The sequence below is a fragment of the Oncorhynchus keta genome, chromosome 10 (assembly GCF_023373465.1).
Source record: "Oncorhynchus keta strain PuntledgeMale-10-30-2019 chromosome 10, Oket_V2, whole genome shotgun sequence".
NCBI lineage: Eukaryota > Metazoa > Chordata > Actinopteri > Salmoniformes > Salmonidae > Oncorhynchus > Oncorhynchus keta.
This window is the reverse complement of record NC_068430.1, coordinates 58,948,630-58,974,153: the sequence shown is the minus strand read 5'-3', so window position 1 is coordinate 58,974,153 and position 25,524 is coordinate 58,948,630. Positions and strand designations below refer to the sequence as shown.

The 25,524-nt window shown below is 41.2% G+C and overlaps 1 protein-coding gene across 5 annotated transcripts in view; it reads left to right on the top strand.

Annotated features, from left to right (window-relative positions):
* LOC118389061 (CSC1-like protein 2) overlaps window positions 1-25,524 on the top strand; it is a 91,016-nt gene that overhangs the window by 39,897 nt on the left and 25,595 nt on the right. For 4 of the 5 annotated variants that reach the window (XM_035778782.2, XM_035778780.2, XM_052527364.1 and 1 more), the window contains 8 exons: window positions 1,201-1,343; window positions 3,872-3,923; window positions 4,161-4,269; window positions 4,456-4,526; window positions 8,455-8,535; window positions 13,928-14,051; window positions 14,160-14,293; window positions 14,483-14,620. In XM_035778782.2, coding sequence (XP_035634675.1) covers window positions 1,201-1,343; window positions 3,872-3,923; window positions 4,161-4,269; window positions 4,456-4,526; window positions 8,455-8,535; window positions 13,928-14,051; window positions 14,160-14,293; window positions 14,483-14,620 — 852 coding nt within the window. The remainder of the gene's footprint in view (window positions 1-1,200; window positions 1,344-3,871; window positions 3,924-4,160; window positions 4,270-4,455; window positions 4,527-8,454; window positions 8,536-13,927; window positions 14,052-14,159; window positions 14,294-14,482; window positions 14,621-25,524) is intronic. The other variant, XM_035778783.2, reaches the window with a different exon arrangement.

The following is a 25,524-nucleotide window of genomic DNA, read 5'->3' as shown; positions in this document are numbered from 1 at the left end:
TAAAACTGCTTTTAGTTTGTTCTATGAGTGATGTGCTAAGAATCTTCAGAAAACCCTACAGTTGGACGCATTGGTGCCTTTCCTGGCAATTCAGATTGTTGGTAGAGGGACCTCTTCACTGGGGAATGTGTTTTTTTATTTTTTATAATCGTTTTTTTTTTGTGTATTTTGCTTTGTTTCCTATATTCTTTCCTTGGTTGCTTGGTCTTGTCATCTAGGGCTCCCTTGAAAAAGAGATGGGACTCCCCTGCCGTAATACATACAATTAAATACTGTAATACAGTAGTTTTTACATTCCCCACAAACAAGAAATGCTCAAACTATTTATTTAGAGGGTAAATGGCCTTTGTTTGAAAAAATATATTGTTTTAGATGTATCCCTTTTGTACACATCAGTGCGCAACCGGCAATTTGGAAGGGCTGGGTTGTTAAACCATGGGGGCTGTTTGAAATAGAAATTAACAATACAAGTGTTAATGAATTTACCTTCAAAAAACACAGCTAAATTCCCACATATAGTAATAAAAAAAATATATAAGTCTTGCTGGTCACAGACCTGGGCAGAAAATAGTTGTATTTTGTAGTTTGTTTTAAACTGTTCAAATAATCTAGGTAGTCGAATATAGTTAAAAAAATAAATAATTATTTCCTTTGTTATTCAAGTACAGGTCTCAGAAAAGCAAATGATATTTGAAAGTATTTTTCATATCGTTCAGATAACCAAATAATATTGAAGTGCCTTCTGAAAGTTTTCACACCCATTTTCCCACATTTAATTGTCATTTTTTTTGGTCAATGATCTACACAAAATATGCTAAAGTCAAATTTGAAGTGAAAGAAAAATTCTAACATTTGTAAAAAAAAAATAAAAAAAATACAAAAAATGTAAAAAGAATTATATATATTTCTATTTTTTATATATATATAAAAGCAAAATAAACACTAATGTATCTTGATTAGATTAGTATGCAACCCTCACAGGTGATTATACATGTTAGAATCACCTGTGAGTTGTGGGCTGTGAGTTTCTGGGTAAGTCTCTTGAGTGGTTTTAATTCAAATGTAAAAAATGTACCTCCTACCTCTTTCACCAAAAATAAGGTCAAAAGGTTTAAAAAATAAGGGTATTGTCTCTGTGTGAATGGGGCTCGATTTATACTCCAAAAGTGAATCCACTTCTCCTGCCCTCACCCCACCTAGGGACGAGGAGATCCGGGAGAAGTGTGGTGAGGACGCCGTGCACTACCTTTCCTTCCAGCGCCACATCATCGGCCAGCTGGTGGTTGTTGGGGTTCTGTCTGTGGGCATCGTCCTGCCGGTCAACTTTTCTGGTGACCTTTTGGGTGAGTATGCCAGATTTCCATTCATTTCTATTAATGAATTGTACCTCCTGTTTACCTTTTTATAAATCCCTTATTAATGAGATCACCTTAAGTTAGACACACTACATTGTTTTTGTTGTCGTCATGTGAGACTTTGCATATTTATGTGACTTCAACAAAGAAATAAACAAAGAAATAAATAATGGTACAACATGAAGACGTATTCCATCAGATTTGCACATAGAAGTAGCATATCTGCTCTCCATTGTACAGTTCGTTTACAAAATCTCCTATAACAACAAAAACACACATGGACCAATCGGTCCTTGTTTTGGGTTTATGATATGATATAAGGAATTTGCAATGCCTTCAAAAAGTATTCATACCCCTTGACTTATTTCACATTTTGTTGTGTTACAGCCTGAATTCAAAATGGAATCCCATCTATACACACTACCCCATAATGAAAAAGGGAAAACATATTTGTAAAACATTCTTTTAAAACATTTTTCTAATGTATTGAAAATTAAATACAGAAGTATTCACACCCCTCAGTCAATACATGTTAGAATCACATTTGGCAGCCATTACAGCTGTGAGTCTTTCTCACAGCTCTAAGAGCTTTGCACAGTTGTATTGTACAGTATTTGCACATTTATTCTTTTTTAATTCTTCAAGCTCTGCCGAGTTTATTGTTGATCATTGCTAGTCGGCCATTTTCAAGTCTTGCCATAGCCATTAGCCAATTAAAGTCCAAACTGTAACTAGGACACTGAGGAACATTCAACATCATCTTGGTAAGCAATTCCATTATATATTTGGCCTTGTGTTTTAGGTTATTGTCCTACTGTAAGGTGAATTTGTCTCCCAGTGTCTTTTGGAAAGCACTGAACCAGGTTTTTCTCTAGGATTTTATCGGTGCTTAGCTCTATTACATTTATTTCTATCCTAAAAAAAAACTCCCTCGCTGATGAAAAGAATACCCATAACGTGATGCAGCCACCACAATTCTTGGAAATATGAAGTGGTACTCAGTGATATGTTTGGGGCAAATTCTACACAACACAACACTTTGTATTCAGGACATGGAAGTTATTTAAAAAACAATTGTTTTACTTTTACCCCCTTTTCTCCCTAATTTCATGATATCCAATTGGTAGTTAGTCTTGTCTCATTGCTGCAACTCCCATATGGACTCAGGAGAGGCGAAGGTCGAGAACCATGCATCCTCCGAAACACGACCCTACCAAGCCACCCTGCTTCTTGCCAGCTGCACCAATCTATCGGAGGAAACACCGTACAACTGACAACCGAAGTCAGCTTGCAGGCGCCCAGCCCGCCACGAAGAGTCGCTAGAGCACGATGAGACAAGGAAATCCCGACCGGCCAATCCCGGACGACGCTGGGCCAATTGCGCGCCGCCTCATGGGTCTGCCGGTCACGGCCGGCTATGACAGCCTGGGATTGAACCCAAGGCTGTAGTGACACCTCAGCACTGCGAAAGTTAATATCTTTGCCACATTTTTTTGCAGTGTTACTTTAGTTTCTTATTGCAAACAGGATGCATGTTTTGTGATATTTTTATTCTGTACAGGTTTCCTTCTTGTTGTCGCTACCAAGTTCCAAACTGCCTCTGGAAGCAATGTCAGTACAAGAACTGTTCGTTGGGAGCTTCATGAAATGGGTTTCCATAGCCGAGCAGCCGACACACAAGCCTAAGATCACCATGCACAATGCCAAGTGTCGGCTGGAGTGATGTAAAGCTCGCCGCCATTGGACTCTGGAGCAGTGAAAACACGCTCTCTGGAGCAATGAATCATGCTTCATCATCTGGCAGGCCGACAGACTAATCTGTGTTTGGCAGGTGCCAGGAGAACGCTACCTGCCCAAATGCGTAGTGCCAACTGTTAAGTTTGGTGGAGGAGGAATAATGGTCTGGGGTGTTTTTTCATGGTTCGGGCTAGGCCCCTTAGTTCCAGTGAAGGGAGATATTAATGCTACAGCATACAATGACATTCCAACTTTGTGGCAAAAGTTTGGGGAAGGCCCTTTCCTGTTTCAGCATGATAATGCCCCCGTGCACAAAGCGAGGTCCATACAGAAAGGGTTTGTCGAGATCGGTGTGGAATAACTTGACTGGCCTGCAGAGCCCTGACCTCAACCCCATCACACACCTTTGGGATAAATTGGAACGCCGACTGCGAGCCAGGCCTAATCGCCCAACATCAGTGGCTGAATGGAAGCAAGTCCCCGACACAATGTTCCAACATCTAATGCAACGCCTTTCCAGAAGAGTGTAGGCTGTTATAGCAGCAAAGGAGGGACTAACTCTATGTTAATGCTCATGATTTTGGAACAAAATATTCGGCTCTTAGGTTATATATTCTGAGGCAGACTACTTTATTTTAGTTGACTATCATAGTTAAATTTCTACAAGAAAGTTTATTTAAGTTTACTAACAGTTTACTAACGAAATACAGATAATATAAATACTTAAAGGAAATGTCACAAGAAAATGTCTATATACATTGTTCTCTTTTTGTTACCAGAAAATAATGCATACAGCTTTGGGCGGACCACTATAGCAAACCTGAAGTCTGGGTAAGTACATTTTTTACAACACACTTTTGTTATTTTGTTGGATATTAAACCAATGGCATTATTTGAAAAGAAATAATGATGGGTAGTTACGGAAAATCCCAGGAGGCAAAACTGGTTGCAACGACTTTATTATTCATTATTTTAGTACATCATGATCAGATGACTGTATACTGGTTATAATGATTTTAGAAATTTTTTAAACAACATGTTTATCAAATCTCTTCTGCGTTTTCTCAGGACTAACCTCTTGTGGCTCCACACTTCGTTTGCATTCATATACCTGCTTCTGACTGTGTACAGCATGAGACGACACACGTCCAAGATGCATTACAAGGAGGACGACCTGGTAACGTTTATTTTATTTATTTATTTATCCATAGTCAAATTCAGATGAATGCAATGTCCACTTAATCATGGGCTACTATAGAAACATTTGGAATGTAATAGTTATGAAGTACAGTACATGGCAACATTCTGTTAACAGATGTGTTATTTTCAGCAGTCATAAATCAAAGCATATGCTCTTTTCCAGGTGAAACGTACTTTATTTATCAATGGGATCTCCAAATATGCCGAAGAGGTCCACATAAAACAACACTTTCAGTAAGCATTTCTCTGGTTTCATTTATGGTCAGACATCAATCAGCAAGGCATTGGCTTGCACCTGCATGTGTGGTCAATCAATGCTGACCCCACAGTAGAATGTACATCATTGATAAACATGAGCAATAACGACTGTAAAATAAATCATTCAAATACTGTATGCAAACAACTTATTTTATACTTAAACAAAATCTTTCTCTGAACAATTGCATTAATAAGCTATATTTTTTCTGAAAAAAGGGGTCAATATGATATACACCCATAAAGACTCTTTTATAAATAAGCTAGTCAAAAGTTTAGTATGTGGTCCCATATTCCTAGCATGCGGTGCACTACATCAAGCTTGTGACCCTACCAACTTTTTGGCTGCATTTCAGATTGTGTTGTGCCCAATATAAATGAATGGTAAGTGATGTGTTGTCATTTTGTCGTCACTTTTATTGTAAATAAGAATAGATGTTTCTAAGCATATGTTTCTAAACATTACCATTAAATGGGAAGGTTAGCATGTCTTTGGGGTATGATCTTTGAACCGCAAACTTTCTCACTCATTATTCACGATTCATTCAGGATTAACTGTAAACATGTTAGCTTCCACATTATTGTAGAAGTGTTTAGAAAAATATATTCTTATTTACAATGAAAGTGACTCCAAAATGACACAGTACATTATTTACCGTTTCATTTATATTTGGCATAAAATAATCTTAAACACAAAAAAAATACATTCAAACACAGAAAAAAACTAAATGCAAACACAAAAAAACTAAACACCAGTCTCAACATCAACAGTGAAGAGGCGACTCCGGGATGCTGGCCTTCTAGGCAGAGTTGCAACGAAGCCTTATCTCAGACTGGCCAATAAAAATAAAATATTAAAATGGGCAAAAGAACAGACACTGGACAGAGGAACTCTGTCTAGAAGGTCAGCATCCCGGAGTCGCCTCTTCTCTGTTGACGTTGAGATTTGTGTTTTGCGGGTACTATTTTAATGAAGCTGCCAGTTGACTTGTGAGGCGTCTGTTTTTCAAACTAGACAAATGTACTTGTCCTCTTGCTCAGTTGTGCACCGGGGCCTCCCACTCCTCTTTCTATTCTGGTTAGTGCCCGTTTGCGCTGTTTTGTGAAGGGAGTAGTACACAGCGTTGTACGAGATCTTCAGTTTCTTGGCAATTTTTCGCAAGGAATAGCCTTTATTTCTCAGAACAAGAATAGACTGACGAGTTTCAGAAGAAAGTTATTTGTTTCTGGCCATTTTGAGCTTGTAATCGAACCTGCAAATGCTGATGCTCCAGATACTCAACTAATCTATAAAGGCCATTTTTATTCCTTCTTTAATCAGGACAACAGTTTTCAGCTGTGCTAACATAATTGCAAAAGGGGTTTCTATTGAACAATTAGCCTTTTAAAATGATAAAATTTGATTAGCTAACACAACGTGCCATTGGAACACAGGAGTGATGGTTGCTGATAATGGGCCTCTACGCCTATGTAGATATTCCATAAGAAATCTGCTGTTTCCAGCTACGATAGTCACAAAATGAACGATGTCTACCCTGTTTTTCCTGATCTATTTGATGTTATTTTAATTGACTTTTCTTTCAAAAACAAGGACATTTTTAAGTGACTTTTGAATGGTAGTGTACATGTAAGTATCTCATGGCTCAAAGTTGAAGAGAGATTGACTTCATCACTACCTATTTTTGTAAGAGGTGTTAACAAGCTGAAGGTACCGAGCTGTCTATTTAAAATACTAGCCCACAGCTCAGACACCCATGCATACCCCACAAGACATGCCACCAAAGGTCTCTTCACAATCCCAAAGTCAAGAACAGACTATGGGAGGTGCACAGAACTACATAGCGCCATAACTACATGGAACTATTCCACATCAGGTAACTGATGCAAGCAGTAGAATCAGATGATTAAAAAAACAGAATAAAAATACACCTTATGGAACAGCAGGGACTGTAAAGAGACACACACACAGGCACAGACATACATACACATAAGACACACACTCTACAACATGTACACATGGATGTTGTATTGTAAATATGTGACAGTGGAGTAGTGGCCTGAGGGAACACACTAAATGTATGGAGTGAAGTGTTATGAAATGTAATGTCATATTTTACATTGTATATAACTGCCTAAATGTTGCTGGACCTCATGAAGAGTAGCTGGTGCCTTGGCAGTAGCTAATGGGGATCCTTAATAAATACAAATACCAACATCATTTCCCATATTTTTTTAGCATAATATATAGCTCAGTTTTTTAATTGTTTATTTTCTACAGTCATTATTGCTCATCTTTATCAAGGGGGTCAATAATTCCAGACCCCACTGTATGTGCCTTCAGAAAGTGTTCACACCCTTGGACTTTTTCCACATTTGATTGTGTTATGGTATTAATTCAAAATGGATTAAAATAAAAACAAATCTCACCCATCCACACACAATACCCCATAATTGACAGTGAGAACATGTTTTTAGAAAGATTTGCAAATGTATTGAAATCTCATTAACGTAGGTATTCACACCCCGTTGCTATGATGCTCCAAATTGAGCTCAGGCGCATCCAATTTCCTTTGGTCATCCTTGAGCTGTTACTACAACCTGATTGGAGTCCACCTGTGGCCGATTCAATTGTTTGGACCTAATTTAGATAGAAACACACCTGACTATATAAGGTCCCACAGTTGACAATGCATGTCAGAGCAGAAGTCTTGCCATGATGTCCAAGGAGCTGCCCGTAGATATGAGATTGAATTGTGATGAAGCATACAGTATATCTGGGGAAATTCCTCACTAAGGACTCAAAGTTAATGAACAGATGTATTATCACAGCCGGAGAGGTTACAACAAACTTAATCTTCAAAATACAAGTCTGTCAGCAGCTCTGAAGGGATGCTCTCCCTTGTAAACTTCTGACCCACTGGGAATGTGATGAAAGAAATAAAAGCTGAAATTAATCATTCTCTCTACTATTATTCTGACATTTCACATTCTTAAAATGAAATGGTGATCCTAACTGACCTAAGATGAGAATTTTTACTAGGATTAATTGTCAGGAATTGTGTTGAAATGTATTTGGCTAAGGTGTATGTAAACTTCCAACTTCAAATGTATGTACTTTACTATTTATATTTTTTTCTACTTTTACTCCATTACATTCCTAAAGAAAATAGTGTACTTTTTTTTACTCCATACATTTTCCCTGATACCCAAAAGTACTTATTACATTTTGAATGGTTCTGACTTCTAAACTTGAAAACATGAAACATCCTTTTTCATGTCACTGGGAGAGAAAGAGGAATGTAGAACGTTTACATTGTCACAATATGTTATTGTTAGACATCAGGGATCCTATGGAAATGAGAAGTGCCACAGTCTGGAACAAGTCAACAGGACAGCTATGAGAGGGAGGAGTGAGGAATTTGGGCTGTGGTCAGATGAAGTGAGGAAGAACAGATCACTCAAGTTTTGTCTAGCAACAGAGGTGTATTGGCTGTTCAGATATGGAGGAGACTCTGCATAGGAGGAAGAGTTAAATACCAGTGCTTGTGTGAATGTCTTTGTCTGTTCAGCTGTCTGACCCATTGGGTGAATCAACTTGGTTTGAGCTTTTCATAGTTACCCTGTTATTTAGAACCTAACACAGGAAAATTATATAATTCACACGCTTATCAAGAGACCATCCCTATGCCTCTGATCTGGCAGACTCACTAAACACAAATGCTTCATTTGTAAATGATGTCTGAGTGTTGGAGTGTTCCCCTGGCGATCTGTAAATAAAAAAAACAAGATAATCGTGCCGTCTGGTTTTCTTAATATGAAAATTGTCACTGCATTTTTAAAGTCACTGACTTTATCAACTCTCATTATAGTATGGTAATTGTTTTATTTTCTCTCCATTGTCACACAGACAAGCCTATGAGAACTGCACTGTTCTTGATGCTCGAATCTGCTACAACGTAGCCAAACTCATGTCCCTGAATGCTGAGAGGTGAGACCTTTACCTGCTGTTCACCAATTATGTTCATTCTCACTTTCCTTTAGAATGCGTCCTCACAATTTCAGCCCCCAACATATCGAACCCTCACTACATAAAATGGCATCACTTGACAAAATTGTACAGATGTATGATTGTCGGACAGCCCCTGAAGTGACTCGTTACACTGTATGCAAAGATTTCCTTTGTGTTGTCTTAAGAATTCAGCCTTCTGTGTTGCTCTCCACATCCCTCATTCTTGTGTCTTTATATCCTGCGGGTCTGATATCTGATTGGAAGTTAACTCAATAGTAATGCTATTGGTCAACAACTCAGATTTTGAATCCAAACAAGTCAGATACTTATTTTTTTTACTCTTAGATTAATTCTCTTTCTCTTTTGTTCCTGACCTGCGTTGATGAAATATACACAGCCTTTCTACCTCTCTCTCCCCCAAAGCTATGGGACATAGCACAAGCCATGACTTCTCTCTCGTTCCCGGTCTGATCATACCTAGGATAAGGCCTTGTAACTTAAGGTTATGCCTTGTATGATTTTATCATTTATTTTACAATAATATTACACATTTTTGCCTTTGATAGACAACTCAGACCTGTCTGTAACTCAACTATAATTTGTTGAGTATTGTTAAATCATCTTTATGGAGTCAATAACATTTTAATAGGCTAATTACGTAGTTTTATCACGGGTCACATGTGAGGTATCTATTATATAGCCTATGTTAAATATTACTTCACTTTTAATTTGAAAAACTCTTTTGTTGCTGAGATTTTCCTGCGCTGCAATGCAGATGAGTGATTTACATAATTTCACTTAAAACCCATGGTTATATTATCAGTATTCCACTTTACATGTAGCCTCATTTTGACCAGCGATCAAGCAACATGATGGACTAAATGGACAAATCCTGTTTCTGCAGGATTCTTTTGCTGCGACAATACAGGTCTAATTAAGATCATACATCTGTAGTTACAGTAGAACAACTCCAGGTGGAATTTATTCCTGCCATTTTTGAAGGGAAGAAAAGCCCCCCATATCTTTTGTTGTTGACCAGACATAGAGATAATACATTAATTAAACTCATTACCTCCTCACTCTCAACAAATGGGTCAAGGCAAGTGTAAGGTCCATAAAATAGTGTTTGAATTGTATATGGAGACGCATGGTTGGTGTGGTGTAAAGTACTTAAGTAAAAATACTTTAAATTACTTTTTACTTCATACATTTTCCCTGACACCCAAAAGTGGAAAGTTTCGCTTTGCTTCTTGAAAATCCTATATCTTGAAAAGGTATCACAGGTGAACTACAAGTCAGTATTCAACATCTATCCATGTCTGAGGACGTTGGGAGATAACATGGAAACCAGCAGATAGGGGCAACAGTGAGTGCTGTTACCATCAAGTAGGCTTTGGTTTTGCTAGGGTGTTGTGGATGGGCTTCTGTCTCTGGTTCCAGAGGTTGCATGTTCGAATCCATCGATAGAAAGTTGTTTTTTATATTTTTGTTTTAAGTATATTCCAAAACTGAACCATTACCTTAACCATTCTGAGTTAATGCCTAAACTTAGATTACTTTACGGAGTTTGGGTAATCCAAAAGCTACTTTACTGGTTTATATTTTTGGTTAGGTAACTAGTAACTGTAAATGATTACATTGATAAAATAACCTACCCAACCCTGTAGACGCACCGCTTTTGTTTAAAGTTTGCAACAGTGTCCATAACTGTGACTAAGACATGTTATCTGTGTGACCTATACGATATCGCAGGAGAGGGCCCTTGTTTTTTTAGGTCTGTGAGTTCTGATGACAGAAGTAGCCCTTGATGACCCAGCAGTGGCCATCTTGATCTCCTCCTACTCGCCCACTGGTGCTAAACACTATTGATCTCCAGTGGCTGGAGAAATCTTCCATGCTACTGGAATTGATTGCCAAAGTTATGGGTCGGAATCCACTTACCCGAAGACTTGAGTCTTACTTTGTGTGTTGTACAGTACATGTCAAAAGTTTGGACAGACCTACTCATTCAGGGTTTTCTTTATTTGTACTATGTTCTACATTGTAGAATAATAGTGGAGACACCAAAACTATGAAATAACACACATGGAATCATGTAGTAACCAAAAAAGTGTTAAACTAATTCTTCAAATCAGCCACCCGTTGCACAGTATTGGCATTCTCTCAACCAGCTTCATGAGGTAGTCACCTGGAATACATTTCAATTAACAGGTGTGCCTTGTTAAAAGTTAATTTGTGGAATATCTGTCCTTCTTAATGCGTGTGAGCTAATCAGTTGTGTTGTGACAAGGTAAGGGGGGAATACAGAAGATAGCCCTATTTGGTAAAATACCAAGTCTATATTATGGGAAGAACAGCTCAAATAAGCAGAGAGAAACGACAGTCTATCATTACTTTAAGACATGGTCAGTCAATCTGGAAAATGTCAAGAACTGTTCAAGTTTCTTAAAGTGCAGTCGTAAAAGCAATCAAGTGCTATGATGAAACTGTCTATGATGACCGCCACAGGAAAGGAGGACCCAGAGTTAACTGCACCTCAGATTGCAGACCCAAAATTTTTTCACAGAGTTCAAGTAACAGAGACATCTCAACATCAACTGTTAAGAGGAGACTGCGTGAATCAGACCTTCATGGTCGAATTGCTGCAAAGAAACCACTACTGAAGGACACCAATAAGAAGAGACTTGCTTGGGCCAAGAAACACGAGTAATGGACATCTGACAGGTGGAAACTTGTCCTTTGGTCTGATGAGTCCAAATTTGAGATTTTTGGTTCCAAACGCCGTGTCTTTGTGAGACACAGAGTAGGTAAATGGATGATCTCCACTTGTGTGGTTCCTACCATGAAGTATGGAGGAGGTGTGATGGTGTGGGGCTGCTTTGCTGGTGACACTCTGATTTAATTTGAATTCAAGGTACAACTAACTAGCATGATGGCTACCACAGCATTCTGCAGTGATACGCCAGCCCTTCTTGTTTGGGCTTAGTGGGACTATCATTTGTTCTTCAACAGGACAATGGCCCAAAACATACCTCCAGGCTGTGTAAGGGCTATTTGACCAAGGAGAGTGATGGAGTGCTGCACCAGATGACCTGGCCTCCACAATCACCCGACCTCAACCCAATCAAGATGGTTTGGTATGAGTTGGACCGTAGAGTGAAGGAAAAGCAGTCAACAAGTGCTCAGCTTATGTGGGAACTCCTTCGGGACTGTTGGAAAAGCATTCCAGGTGAACCTGGTGGAGAGAATGCAAAGGGTGGCTGTTTTTTTGGTTACTACATGATTCCATATGTGCTATTTTATAGTTTTGATGTCTTCACTATTATTCGACAATGTTGAAATTAGTACAAATAAAGAAAACCCTTGAATGAGTAGGTGTGAACTTTTGACTGGTACTGTATGTGTGGGCGTGTACAGTTGACGTCGGAAGTTTACATACACTTAGGTTGGAGTCATTAAAACTCTTTTTCAACCACTCCACAAATTTCTTGTTAACAAACTATAGTTTTGGCAAATTGGTTAGGACATGTACTTTGTGCATGTAATTTTTCCACAAGTACTTTTTCCAACAATTGTTTAGAGATTATTTCACTTATAATTCACTGTATCACAATTCCAGTTGGTCAGAAGTTTACATTGACTGTGCCTTTAAACGGCTTGGAAAATTCCCGAAAATGATGTCATGGCTTTAGAAGCTTCTGATAGGCTAATTGACATTTGAGTCAATTGGAGGTGTACGTGTGGATGTATTTCAAGGCCTACCTTCAAACTCTATGCCTCTTTGCTTGACATCATGGGGAAATCAAAAGAAATCAGACATGACCTCAGAAAATAAATTCTGGTCTGGTTCATCCATGGGAGCAATTTCCAAACGCCTGAAGGTACCACGTTCATCTGTACGAACAATAGTATGCAAGTATAAACACCATGGGACCACGCAGCCATCATACCGCTCAGGAAGGAGACGTGTTCTGTCTCCTAGAGATGAACGTACTTTGGTGCAAAAAGTGCAAATCAATCCCAGAACAACAGCAAAGGACCTTGTGAAGATGCTGGAAGAAACGGGTACAAAAGCATCTTTATCCACAATAATCCTATAGAGTCCTATATCGACATAACCTGAAAGGCCGTTCAGTAAGGAAGAAGCCACTGCTTTAAAACAGCCATAAAAAATCCAGACTATGGTTTGCAACTGCACATGGGGACAAAGATCATACTTTTTGGAGATATGTCCTCCGGCACAGCCAGAAGAGGACTGGCCACCCCACATAGCCTGGTTCCTCTCTAGGTTCCTTCCTAGGTTTTGGCCTTTCTAGGGAGTTTTTCCTAGCCACTGTGCTTCTACACCTGCATTGCTTGCTGTTTGGGGTTTTAGGCTGGGTTTCTGTACAGCACTTTGAGATATCAGCTGATGTACGAAGGGCTATATAAATACATTTGATTTTGATTTGGTCTGATGAAACAAAAATATAACCTTTTGGCCATAATGACCATCCTCGTGTTTGGAGGGAAAAGGGGGAGGCTTGCAAGCCAAAGAACACCATCCCAACCGTGAAGCACGGGGGTGGCAGCATCATTTTGTGGGGGTGCTTTGCTGCATCACAAAATAGTTTGTTATCACGTGGGAGGAAAATTATGTGGATATATTGAAGCAGCATCTCAAGACATCAGTCAGGAAGTTAAAGCTTCATCGCAAATGGGTCTTCCAAATGGACAATGACCCCAAACATACTTCTAAAGTTGTGGCAAAATGGCCTAAGGACAACAAAGTCAAGGTATTGGAGTGGCCATCACAAATCCCTGACCTCATTCCTATAGAAAATATGTGGGCAGAACTGGAAAAGCGTGTGAGAGCAAGGAGGCCTACAAACATGACTCAGTTACACCAGCTCTGTCAGGAGGAATGGGCCGCAATTCACCAAACTTATTGTGGGAAGCTTGTGGAACTGTACCTGAAACATTTGACCCAAGTTAAACAATTTAAAGGCAATGCTACCAAATACTAATTGAGTGCATGTAAACTTCTGACCCACTGGGAATGTGATGAAAGAAATACAAGCTGAAATAAATCATTTTCTCTACTATTGTTCTGACATTTCACATTCTTAAAATAAAGTGGTGATCCTAACTGACCTAAGACGGGGAATTTTTTACTAGGATTAAATGTCATGAATTGTGAAAACTGAGTTTAAATGTATTTGACTAAGGTGTATGTAAACTTCTGACTTCAACTGTATATGCCTGTTTATGTACTGCTCTGATGGGATTGTGTGGACATACGTATGTCACCATGCATTTGTGCAGGATTGAGCGTTTTGTGCACCATGTGTAGAGCTTTCAATATGATTTGTGTGTGTGTGTCGCCTCACAGGAAGAAGACAGAGCGCAGTTTAAAGTTCTTCACTGATCTCATGGCCAAAGAGCACATGCCCACCATGGTCAACCCCAAACCCTGTGGCCACCTCTGCTGCTGTGTCATCAAAGGCTGTGAGCAGGTTAGACACCCAGAAAACCATCAAATTCATTAGGCTGTGCCTTTAGGCATTTGCAAATTAGACTTCTGTGCTATGTTATGTAAAGTATAATCTGTCATTGTATTTCAGGAAGAGGCGGTGAGCTTCTATACTAAGCGGGAGGCCAAATTGAAGGAGGAGTACAGAAAGGAGAAAGAGAAGGTCAACACTAAACCTCTTGGCATGGCGTTCGTCACTTTCCAGAATGAGGCAATGACTGCAATGTGAGTCGATCTTGACATAAGTTGATGTTTTTGTGGTGTATGTATTTGTTTGTGCATGCATGCTCTGTTATATCTGACCAGGATGGTCTTTCAAAACACCTCAGTAGATCAGTGCCATCACCAAATGCCATATGTAATAAAAGCTTTTTTAGCCTGCTGAATTTCCCTGCCATTTACCACTTTTCATAGAATCCTAAAGGACTTCAATGCCTGCCAATGCCATGGCTGCACATGTCGCCAAGAGCCCAAGTCATCCCAGTTCAGTGAAAGTCTCCACATCTACAACTGGAGTGTGAGCTATGCTCCTGACCCTCAAAACGTGCGCTGGTAAGAGATAGTGTCTTGTGCAGGGTGGGCCAGCCATAGAAATAGAATTTAGAGAACAACTAATTCTATTTCTATGTGGCTAGCACCAACTATGATGTTGAGGTAGAACAAAGGAGGCAGCAAGAGAGGCTAAAATGGACTCTATTGTCAAATCAAATTTTATTGGTCGCATACACATGGTTAGCATATTTATTGCGAATTAAGAGAAATGCTTGTGTTTCTAGTTCCGACAGGTGCAGCAATATCTAACATGTAATCTAACAATTCCTCAACAACTACCTAATACACAAGTCTAAATAAAGGAATTGAATAAGAATTATTACATATAAACATTATTAAAGTGACTAGTGATACATTCTCTCTGTGTTAGTGATGGCTGTCTGATGGCCTTGAGATAGAAGCTGTTTTTCAGTCTCTCGGTCCCAGCTTTGATGCACCTGTACTGAACTCGCCTTCTGGATGGTAGCGGGGTGATCAGGCAGTGGTTTGGGTGGTTGTGGTCCTTGATTATCTTTTTGTCCTTCCTGCATGAGCGACTGCACTCCACACCTTTGCACCCAATTACAAAATGTGGCTATGGATGGATGGGGTGATGATGGGTATTTGTCATTAGTGATCCTCAGGCCCCCATGACCTCCAGTCAGGTCTTTTCCTAAACCCCTGACTTTGGAGCTTTGTGGCTTACTGAATGCTTGCCAATGACTTAACCCACTCAGTCTCCGCCCATGCTTAGCTGGCTCCCCATCAAATGAAATCAAACGTTATTTGTCACATGGGCCGAATGCTTACTTACAAGCCCTTTCCCAACATTGCGGAGTTAAAAAGTAAGAACTTTTTGCGAAAAAAATAATAATTATAATAATAGTAATAAAATAACAAGTACAAGGTTATATAAAATAAGTACTGTTACCGAGTCAATGTTCAGGGGTACGAGGTAGTTGACGTAATTGAGGTAATATGTACATGTAGGTCGGTGTAAAAGTGACTAGGCAATCGGGATCGATAATAAACCGCGTAACAGTAGCGTATGTGAAAGTGTGTGTGTGGCATCAATATGCATGTGTGTGTGTTGGAATGTTAGTGTAGTATGTGTCCATGAGTCCAGTAAGTGTGCATAGTCTGTATGTTGGTATTTTATTAGGATCCCCATTAGCTGTTGCGAAGGCAGCAGCTACTCTTCCTGGGGTTCACAGCCAGTGTATGAATCAGTGCGAAGAAAAAAGGGGGTCTATGAAAATACTCTGGGTAGCCATTTGATTAACTGTTCAGCAGTCTTATGGATCGGGGATAGAAGCTGTTCAGGAGCCTTTCGGTCCCAGACTTGGTGCTCCGGTACCGCTTGCCCTGCGGTAGCAGAGAGTACAGTCTATGACTTGGGTGACTAGCATCACTGTAGTGCTATTCACTCAACTGTACGACTTGATTAGTTCAGTGTTAGCTAGCTACATAGCTGTCTTTGTTTCCAAGATAATTGTGTAGTTTAGTGTGTAGCCTTGGAGTGATTATCTTAATTCACTGAGGTTCGCTAGCCAGCTATTTGTCGTCCTTAACGTAGGAGACTCTGCTAGCTAGCCAACAGCTAACAGCTAGCCAACGTCTACTGAATAGAACTCAACAACCCGGTCGCATTCACAGGTAGTATCACATTTTGTTTCGAATTCAATCACCGGTCAGGGAGTATCACATTTTCATTTCATTACAGTACAACGGTTTAATTTGTTTGATCGTAGCTAGCTACATAGCCGTCTTTGTTTCAAAGATAATTGTGTAGTCTAGACCGATTTCCTAGGTTAGCTAGCCAGCTATTGTCGTTCTTTTAACTCAACGTAACGTAAACAACACTGCTAGCTAGCCAGCTAGCCCCGAATAGCAGCACTGTAGAAATTATTACACTCAACGGAACGACTTGATTAGTGTAGTGTCAACAACGCAGCTACTGCCAGCTAGCCTACTTTAGCAGTACTGTATCATTTTAATCATTTTAGTCAATAAGATTCTTGCTACGTAAGCTTAACTTTCTGAACATTCGAGACGTGTAGTCCGCTTGTCATTCCAATTTCCTTGCATTAGCGTAGCCTTTTCTGTAGCCTGTCAACTATGTGTCTGTCTATCCCTGTTCTCTCCTCTCTGCACAGACCATACAAACGCTCCACACCGCGTGGCCGCGACCACCCTAACCTGGTGGTCCCAGCGCGTACGACCCACGTGGAGTTCCAGGTCTCTGGTAGCCTCTGGAACTGCCAATCTGCGGCCAACAAGGCAGAGTTCATCTCAGCCTATGCCTCCCTCCAGTCCCTTGACTTCTTGGCACTGACGGAAACATGGATCACCACAGATAACACTGCTACTCCTACTGCTCTCTCCTCGTCCGCCCACGTGTTCTCGCACACCCCTAGAGCTTCTGGTCAGCGGGGTGGTGGCACCGGGATCCTCATCTCTCCCAAGTGGTCTTTCTCTCTTTCTCCCCTTACCCATCTGTCTATTGCCTCCTTTGAATTCCATGCTGTCACAGTTACCAGCCCTTTCAAGCTTAACATCCTTATCATTTATCGCCCTCCAGGTTCCTCGGAGAGTTCATCAATGAGCTTGATGCCTTGATAAGCTCCTTTCCTGAGGACGGCTCACCTCTCACAGTTCTGGGCGACTTTAACCTCCCCACGTCTACCTTTGACTCATTCCTCTCTGCCTCCTTCTTTCCACTCCTCTCCTCTTTTGACCTCACCCTCTCACCTTCCCCCTACTCACAAGGCAGGCAATACGCTTGACCTCATCTTTACTAGATGCTGTTCTTCCACTGACCTCATTGCAACTCCCTCCAAGTCTCCGACCACTACCTTGTATCCTTTTCCCTCTCGCTCTCATCCAACACTTCCCACACTGCCCCTACTGGATGGTATCGCGCCGTCCCAACCTTCGCTCTCTCTCCCCCGCTACTCTCTCCTCTTCCATCCTATCTTCTCTTCCCTCTGCTCAAACTTTCTCCAACCTATCTCCTAATTCTGCCTCCTCAACCCTCCTCTCCTCCCTTACTGCATCCTTTGACTCCCTATGTCCCCTATCCTCCAGGCCGGCTCGGTCCTCCCCTCCCGCTCCGTGGCTCGACGACTCATTGCGAGCTCACAGAACAGGGCTCCGGGCAGCCGAGCGGAAATGGAGGAAAACTCCGCCTCCCTGCGGACCTGGCATCCTTTCACTCCCTCCTCTCTACATTTTCCTCCTCTGTCTCTGCTGCTAAAGCCACTTTCTACCATTCTAAATTCCAAGCATCTGCCTCTAACCCTAGGAAGCTCTTTGCCACCTTCTCCTCCCTCCTGAATCCTCCCCCCTCCCTCCTCCCTCTCTGCAGATGACTTCGTCAACCATTTTGAAAAGAAGGTCGATGACATCCGATCCTCGTTTGCTAAGTCAAACGACACCGCTGGTTCTGCTCACACTGCCCTACCCTATGCTCTGACCTCTTTCTCCCCTCTCTCTCCAGATGAAATCTCGCGTCTTGTGACGGCCGGCCGCCCAACAACCTGCCCGCTTGACCCTATCCCCTCCTCTCTTCTCCAGACCATTTCCGGAGACCTTCTCCCTTACCTCACCTCGCTCATCAACTCATCCCTGACCGCTGGCTACGTCCCCTCCCGTCTTCAAGAGAGCGAGAGTTGCACCCCTTCTGAAAAAACCTACACTCGATCCCTCCGATGTCAACAACTACAGACCAGTATCCCTTCTCTCTTTTCTCTCCAAAACTCTTGAGCGTGCCGTCCTTGGCCAGCTCTACCGCTATCTCTCTCAGAATGACCTTCTTGATCCAAATCAGTCAGGTTTCAAGACTAGTCATTCAACTGAGACTGCTCTTCTCTGTATCACGGAGGCGCTCCGCACTGCTAAAGCTAACTCTCTCTCCTCTGCTCTCATCCTTCTAGACCTATCGGCTGCCTTCGATACTGTGAACCATCAGATCCTCCTCTCCACCCTCTCCGAGTTGGGCATCTCCCGGCGCGGCCCACGCTTGGATTGCGTCCTACCTGACAGGTCGCTCCTACCAGGTGGCGTGGCGAGAATCTGTCTCCTCACCACGCGCTCTCACCACTGGTGTCCCCAGGGCTCTGTTCTAGGCCCTCTCTTATTCTCGCTATACACCAAGTCACTTGGCTCTGTCATAACCTCACATGGTCTCTCCTATCATTGCTATGCAGACGACACACAATTAATCTTCTCCTTTCCCCCTTCTGATGACCAGGTGGCGAATCGCATCTCTGCATGTCTGGCAGACATATCAGTGTGGATGACGGATCACCACCTCAAGCTGAACCTCAGCAAGACGGAGCTCCTCTTCCTCCCGGGAAGGACTGCCCGTTCCATGATCTCGCCATCACGGTTGACAACTCCATTGTGTCCTCCTCCCAGAGCGCTAAGAACCTTGGCGTGATCCTGGACAACACCCTGACGTTCTCAACTAACATCAAGGCGGTGTCCCGTTCCTGTAGGTTCATGCTCTACAACATCCGCAGAGTACGACCCTGCCTCACACAGGAAGCGGCGCAGGTCCTAATCCAGGCACTTGTCATCTCCCCGTCTTGATTACTGCAACTCGCTGTTGGCTGGGCTCCCTGCCTGTGCCATTAAACCCCTACAACTCATCCAGAACGCCGCAGCCCGTCTGGTGTTCAACCTTCCCAAGTTCTCTCACGTCACCCCGCTCCTCCGCTCTCTCCACTGGCTTCCAGTTGAAGCCGCATCCGCTACAAGACCATGGTGCTCGCCTACGGAGCTGTGAGGGGAACGGCACCTCAGTACCTCCAGGCTCTGATCAGGCCCTACACCCAAACAAGGGCACTGCGTTCATCCACCTCTGGCCTGCTCGCCTCCCTACCACTGAGGAAGTACAGTTCCCGCTCAGCCCAGTCAAAACTGTTCGCTGCTCTGGCCCCCAATGGTGGAACAAACTCCCTCACGACGCCAGGACAGCGGAGTCAATCACCACCTTCCGGAGACACCTGAAACCCCACCTCTTCAAGGAATACCTAGGATAGGGTAAGTAAGGGTAAGTAATCCTTCTCACCCCCCTTCTCCCCCAACAAGATTTAGATGCAAGTGGCTGTTCCACTGGTTGTCATAAGGTGTATGCACCAATTTGTAAGTCGCTCTGGATAAGAGCGTCTGCTAAATGACTTAAATGTAATGTAATGTAAATGAGTCTGTGACAATTAAGTTGTTCTTCTGACTCCGCCTAGTATAGAGGTCTTGGATGACAGGGAGCCTATCAAGATGCTCTCAATGGTGCAGCTGTAGAACATTTTGAGGATCCGAGGGCCCATGGCATATCTTTTCAGCCTTTTGAGATGGAAGAGGCATTGCCGTGCCCTCTTCACGACTGTGTTGGTATGTTTGGACCATGATAGGTCCTTAGTGATGTAGACACTGAGGAACCCATAACCCACTCCACTACAGCCCCGTCGATGTGAATGCAGGAGTGCTTGGCCCTCTGTTTCCTGTCGTCCACGATCAGCTACTTTGTCTTGCTGACGTTGGGGGGGGGGGGTTGTGGTCCTAGCACCACACTGCCAGGTCTCCGACCACCTCCCTATAGGCTGTCTCATCGTCGTCAGTGATCAGGCCTACCACCACCGTGTCATCGGCAAACTTGATGATGGTGTTGGAGTTGTGCATGGTCACGCAGCCGTGGGTGAACAGGGAGTACAAGAGGAGACTAAGCATGCACCCCTGAAAGGCCCCCGTGTTGAGGGTCAGTGTGGTGGATGTGTTGTTGCCTACCCTCACCACATGGGGGCGGCCCGTCAGGAAGTCCAGGATCCAGTTTCAGTGGGTGGTGTTCAGTCGCATGTTCCTTAGCTTAGTGGCGGGCTTGGAGGGCACTATGGTGTTGAATGCTGAGCTGTAGTCAACGAACAGCAATTTTCACGTAGGTGTTCCTCTTCTCCACGTGGGAAAGGGCAGTGTGGAGCGCAATAGAGATTGAGTAATCTGTGAATCTGTTGGGACGATATGCAAATTGGAGTGGGTCCAGGGTGTCTGGGATGATGTGAGCCATGACCAGCCTTTCAAAGTGTTTCATGGCTACAGATGTGAGGACTACACACTCTTTTAGACGAGTTACCTTGGCGTTCTTGGGCACAGGGATTATGGTGGTCTGCTTGAAACATGTTGGTATTACAGACTGGGTTAGGGAGAGGTTGAAAATGTCAGGAAAGACACTTGCCGGCTGGTCAGCACTCTGAGTATGTGTCCTGGTAATCTGTCTGTCTTGTATGTTAACCTGTTTCAGGGTCTTACTCACGTCACTGGACAAAAAGGGTCCACATCAGGGGATATCTTTATCTATATATTTCCAGGTATCTGACATTTTATTAGATATAAGGAGTTGACATGCTCCACATACGCATGTTCTTCAGTTCATATACAGGACTTGGATATCCTCCGTAATGGGAAGGTTTCTACAATCATTCAATCCCAACGTTCAAGACACACACCTGATGCTCGTGCACCCGCTTACATATTTGTTGAATATTCTATTGTTTTTTTTATATTTTTGACTTTACATACATTTTTATTCAAGAGCACATAAAGAACATGTACCAGACATACATAACTTACCTTTGCTGTCTTTACGAAAGAGCGTAATTACATTCCCATCTAAAGGGTACATTTTGGCTGTATAGAGCGACTATTTCAAGTCTGAATAAGTATACAAGTTGGATTAAGCCACACAAAAACAGAAACAAACAAAAAGCCCAGAAATGACAGAATAAGACCTGTACAATATGTCAGGAGCTCTGACCAGACACCTTCATACCTGTGCCGTCTATGTTGCAAGATTGATGTAATTCTCTCCATGTCAGCAAGTTCTCCGCATCAACCTAACCATATATCTGTTGAGAGTGGATGTTCATTTTTCCAGCATTTTGTTACACATTTCCTTGCTGCTGCTAAAAGATAATCTATACATTTACTATACATTTAAGTGGAGAGGATTGGAGTATATCCAGGAGATGACATGGGTCTGGTTGAATAATAATACCTATGATGTCCTGAATAACATGGAGAATTTCAGAATAAAAATACTGGATTTTTGGACATTGCCTAAATATATGTGAGAAAGTACCTATTTGTCCACACTGCCTCCAACACTTAGCAGATATTCCTTTTTTCATGTTATGAAGTTTTTCAGGTCTCAAAAAAATAACAATGTACTACTTGGAATTGAAACTCCCTTGTTCGTTTACATGTAGTGGCTCTCCCAGCTTTCCACTGATATCTGCACCTGTAATTCAACCTGCCACGTGTTCCTAAGATTATCTAAAGATGATATTTGCATGTTAGGTATATTGTGATAAAAATGTGAAACGGTTCCAATGTTTTCCCCTTGATGAAGTAATCAATCATCTTGTCAATAGGCGTAATTGGCTCAGTCATCTTTTGTAACAATCCTTTTTTTTTAACAATGAATTGCCTTACTTGAAGGGGGATATAATGAATTCCACCTGGATTTCTTGAATTGATCTAAAAATTGAGCCTTTGAATAGTTGAGACTCGACAAAGCTCTCTCTCTCGTCCCATTCCCTAAATCCTTGGGACATAGTAGCATGAAGAAAGGCTGGGTTGCGGAATATTGGCGAGTGTCTAGAAATGTCATTACTCAGTTTATATTGGCATTGAACCACTCTCCATGTCCTCAATGTAAGAGTAATAATTGCGTTTTGTTTAATCCTGTCAATAGAAATAGGGTCTGCTATAAAGAGATGACAATGTAAAGGCATTTCACAATATTGACTCTCAATTTCAATCCATGACAAATCCTTTGGTTGTTGAATCCATGATGCTATGTGATTAAGTTGTGCTGCCCAGTAATGATTTAATGTTAGGAAGGCCAAGCCCACCCAGTTTTTTGAATAGCTGTAGTTTTTTTAATACTAGCCTCCTTATTTTCCATTAAAAATGTGCCTATTGCTGCATTTAGTCAAGTAAAGGTTTTAGCAGGGATTTTAACAGGATGCATTGAAAACTGATAAACCAGTCTTGGTAAGACATTCATTTTCACTGAAGCAACCTGACCTGCTAGACATATAGGGAGAGGCATCCAATGGTCTAGATCTTCAGTGATTTTACTAATCACAGGGGGGGTAGTTCAAAGCATATAGTTTCCCATAGTCTTGACGAAATATTAAAGCCCAAGTAACGCATGCTTGTATCAGTCCACTTAAATTCGTAGTTGTCTTTGATACTTGAGGGTGCATCACCAAATGTCACCATAGCAATAGTTTTACCAGCATTAATGTTATAGGCTGATGTAGCACCATATTAACCTATTAATTTGAATATATTTGGAATAGTTGTCTCAGCATCTGTTATGTACAGGGTGACATCGTCTGCATATAGAGATATCTTGGTTCATTTGTCCCCACCTGGAGACCATGAATGTTTATGGCATTTCAGATAGCTACCGCCAGAGGTTCTATACTAAGGGCAAATCAAATTGGCGAGAGACATTCTCCTTGATGATTTCCTCATTGAAGCGAAAAGGAATGCGACATATTCCCATTAGTTCTAACAGATGATTTGGGACTTGAATATATCAGTTATATCCATTTTCCAAAACTACATTTCTTTAACGTTGCTAAAAGAAAGACCCAGTCGACGCCGTCAAATGCATTTTCAGCATCGAGAGATGGTATAACTGTTTGTTTGAGTTGGGTCTTAAGAGTAATTGATAATATTCAGAAATAATGAACCCGGTTTGATCTGGATTGATTAATTTTGTTACTAGCTCAATTCAGTTTTTTAAAATATTAGTAAGGATTTTAGAGTCACAATCTAGAAAACGTACTGGTCTATGGGTACCACAGTCTAGTGGGTCTTTACCTGTCTTCTTTACAGGGTGGTGATTGCTTCACACCAAGTATCTGAATATTTATTTCACTCTAACCTCATGAAGAACCCCTCTGATCAGCGGTATTATTTCCTTACTGAAAGTTTTATAGAACTCACAGAGGGGAACCCATCGGGACCCGGGCACTTCCCATTTTGCATGCATCTGATGGCTGCTTCGATCTCAGAGTCAGTAATGGGGGCGTCTATCATTTCCCTATCTTCACACGATAGTTCTGGCAGCTTCAAATGTGTGTGAGAAAGTCCTCCTGAGAGGAAACATCTTTAGATTTCTTATATAGGGTCTCGTAGTACTCACTAATAATTAACTTTGCCCTGCACAGTTCTGTTAATGAGAATACATTCAGCTGCATCCTTTTTAAGTTGTAGTGCAATAAGTTTCCCTGTTTTTTCTCCCTGAGTTTAGTATTTATTTTGGGCAAATTGTATAGAACCCTCTGCTTTATAAGTAAGAAGCATATTAATCTCCCCTTTCGATGCAGTCTACTGAATTAGTGTCCCCATCCCCTTGTTTCTTATGTCTGTCTTCTAATTTCTCTCTCCATCTTCTCTTGTTTTTGTATACATACTTTTTTTGCAGAGATGAAAAGGCTATGATTTGAATCCTAAGATATGCCTTAGCACTCTCCTAATAAAGGGTTGGGCTGACACCTTCTGTTGAGTTAAATTCCCATAACATTAAGTTCAGCTTGAATAACCTTTTTGAAAATGAGTTTCCCCAAGAAGAGAAGTGTTTATCCTCCACCTGTATGTATCAGGTTGTCTGTATTTTAACTTTAGTTTTAGAATACAGTGTTCTACCTGATGAGCTAAGGTTTGAGTGATAAGAAAGTATATCCTAGTGTAAGTGCCATGAGGATTTAAAAAGAAAGTACAATCTTTTGTTGTTTGAACTTTCTCTAAATATCAATAAGCCCTTGTTCTTCACAGTGAAATTGAACTGCTCTAGACATTGTTTAATATGGGACCACCTGGTTGTGACTTTGACAAATTTGGAGATAATATGCCATTAAAGCCACCTCCAACTATACAATGTGTATTTGAATGCTTAGCAATATTTCAGAAACATCTATTAATAAATTGTGGGGAATCATAAGTTGATGTGTACACATTTTCAAAAGTAACATTTATGCCAAATAATAGGCACTGAACAATAACAAACTTAACCTCTGAACCCAGTTACCTGATTTTTCACTGTAAAAGACGGCCTCTTATTAAACTTCTTATTAAGGATCGGTTGGAGGGCATGCAATTCAAATAAATAATCATAAATATTATGGATTTTAAACATTTAGGGAAATAGAAGTCTCTTATATCGGCTGAAAGCTTAAATTCTTGTTAATCTAAAGGCACTGTCCGATTTACAGTAGCTATTACAACAAACATTTTTCCACCGGCACAGTTTTCATACATTCACGTAATAACGATTAAATATTCACTTACTTTTTGAAAATCTTCCTCTGATTTATCATCCAAAGGGTCCCAGCTATAACATGTAGTATCGTTTTGTTAGATAAAATCCTTTATATCCCAAAAAGTCTGTTTTAGTTGGTGCCATCGATTTGAGTAATCCACTCGTTCAACTTGCAGACAAAGGAATCCGAAAATCTGTTTCAACAAGTCAAAATACATTACTATTTACTCCTCAGATAACCTAAAATGTAATCAAACTATAATATTTATTTTGGAAAGTAGTATGTTCAATAGGAAACCGATTTTAGTAGGTGCTAATGTCTTTATTCTGCGCAAACACAAATTTCCAAGACTGTGTCCCTCTACTAAAAGTGTTATTTCTTATTCGTTTTTGAAGTTACAAGTCTGAAACCTTGAACATAGAATGCTGACACCATGTGGAAGCCATAGGAATTGCATCCAGGGAGTTTACAATAATTTACAATATGACCTTTCTCTTGCCATTGCATGGTCTCTCTCAAAAAAATAAAATCAGGTTGCTTTTTCTTTTGGATTTTCTCCTACCATCTATTGTTATATTCTCCTACATTATT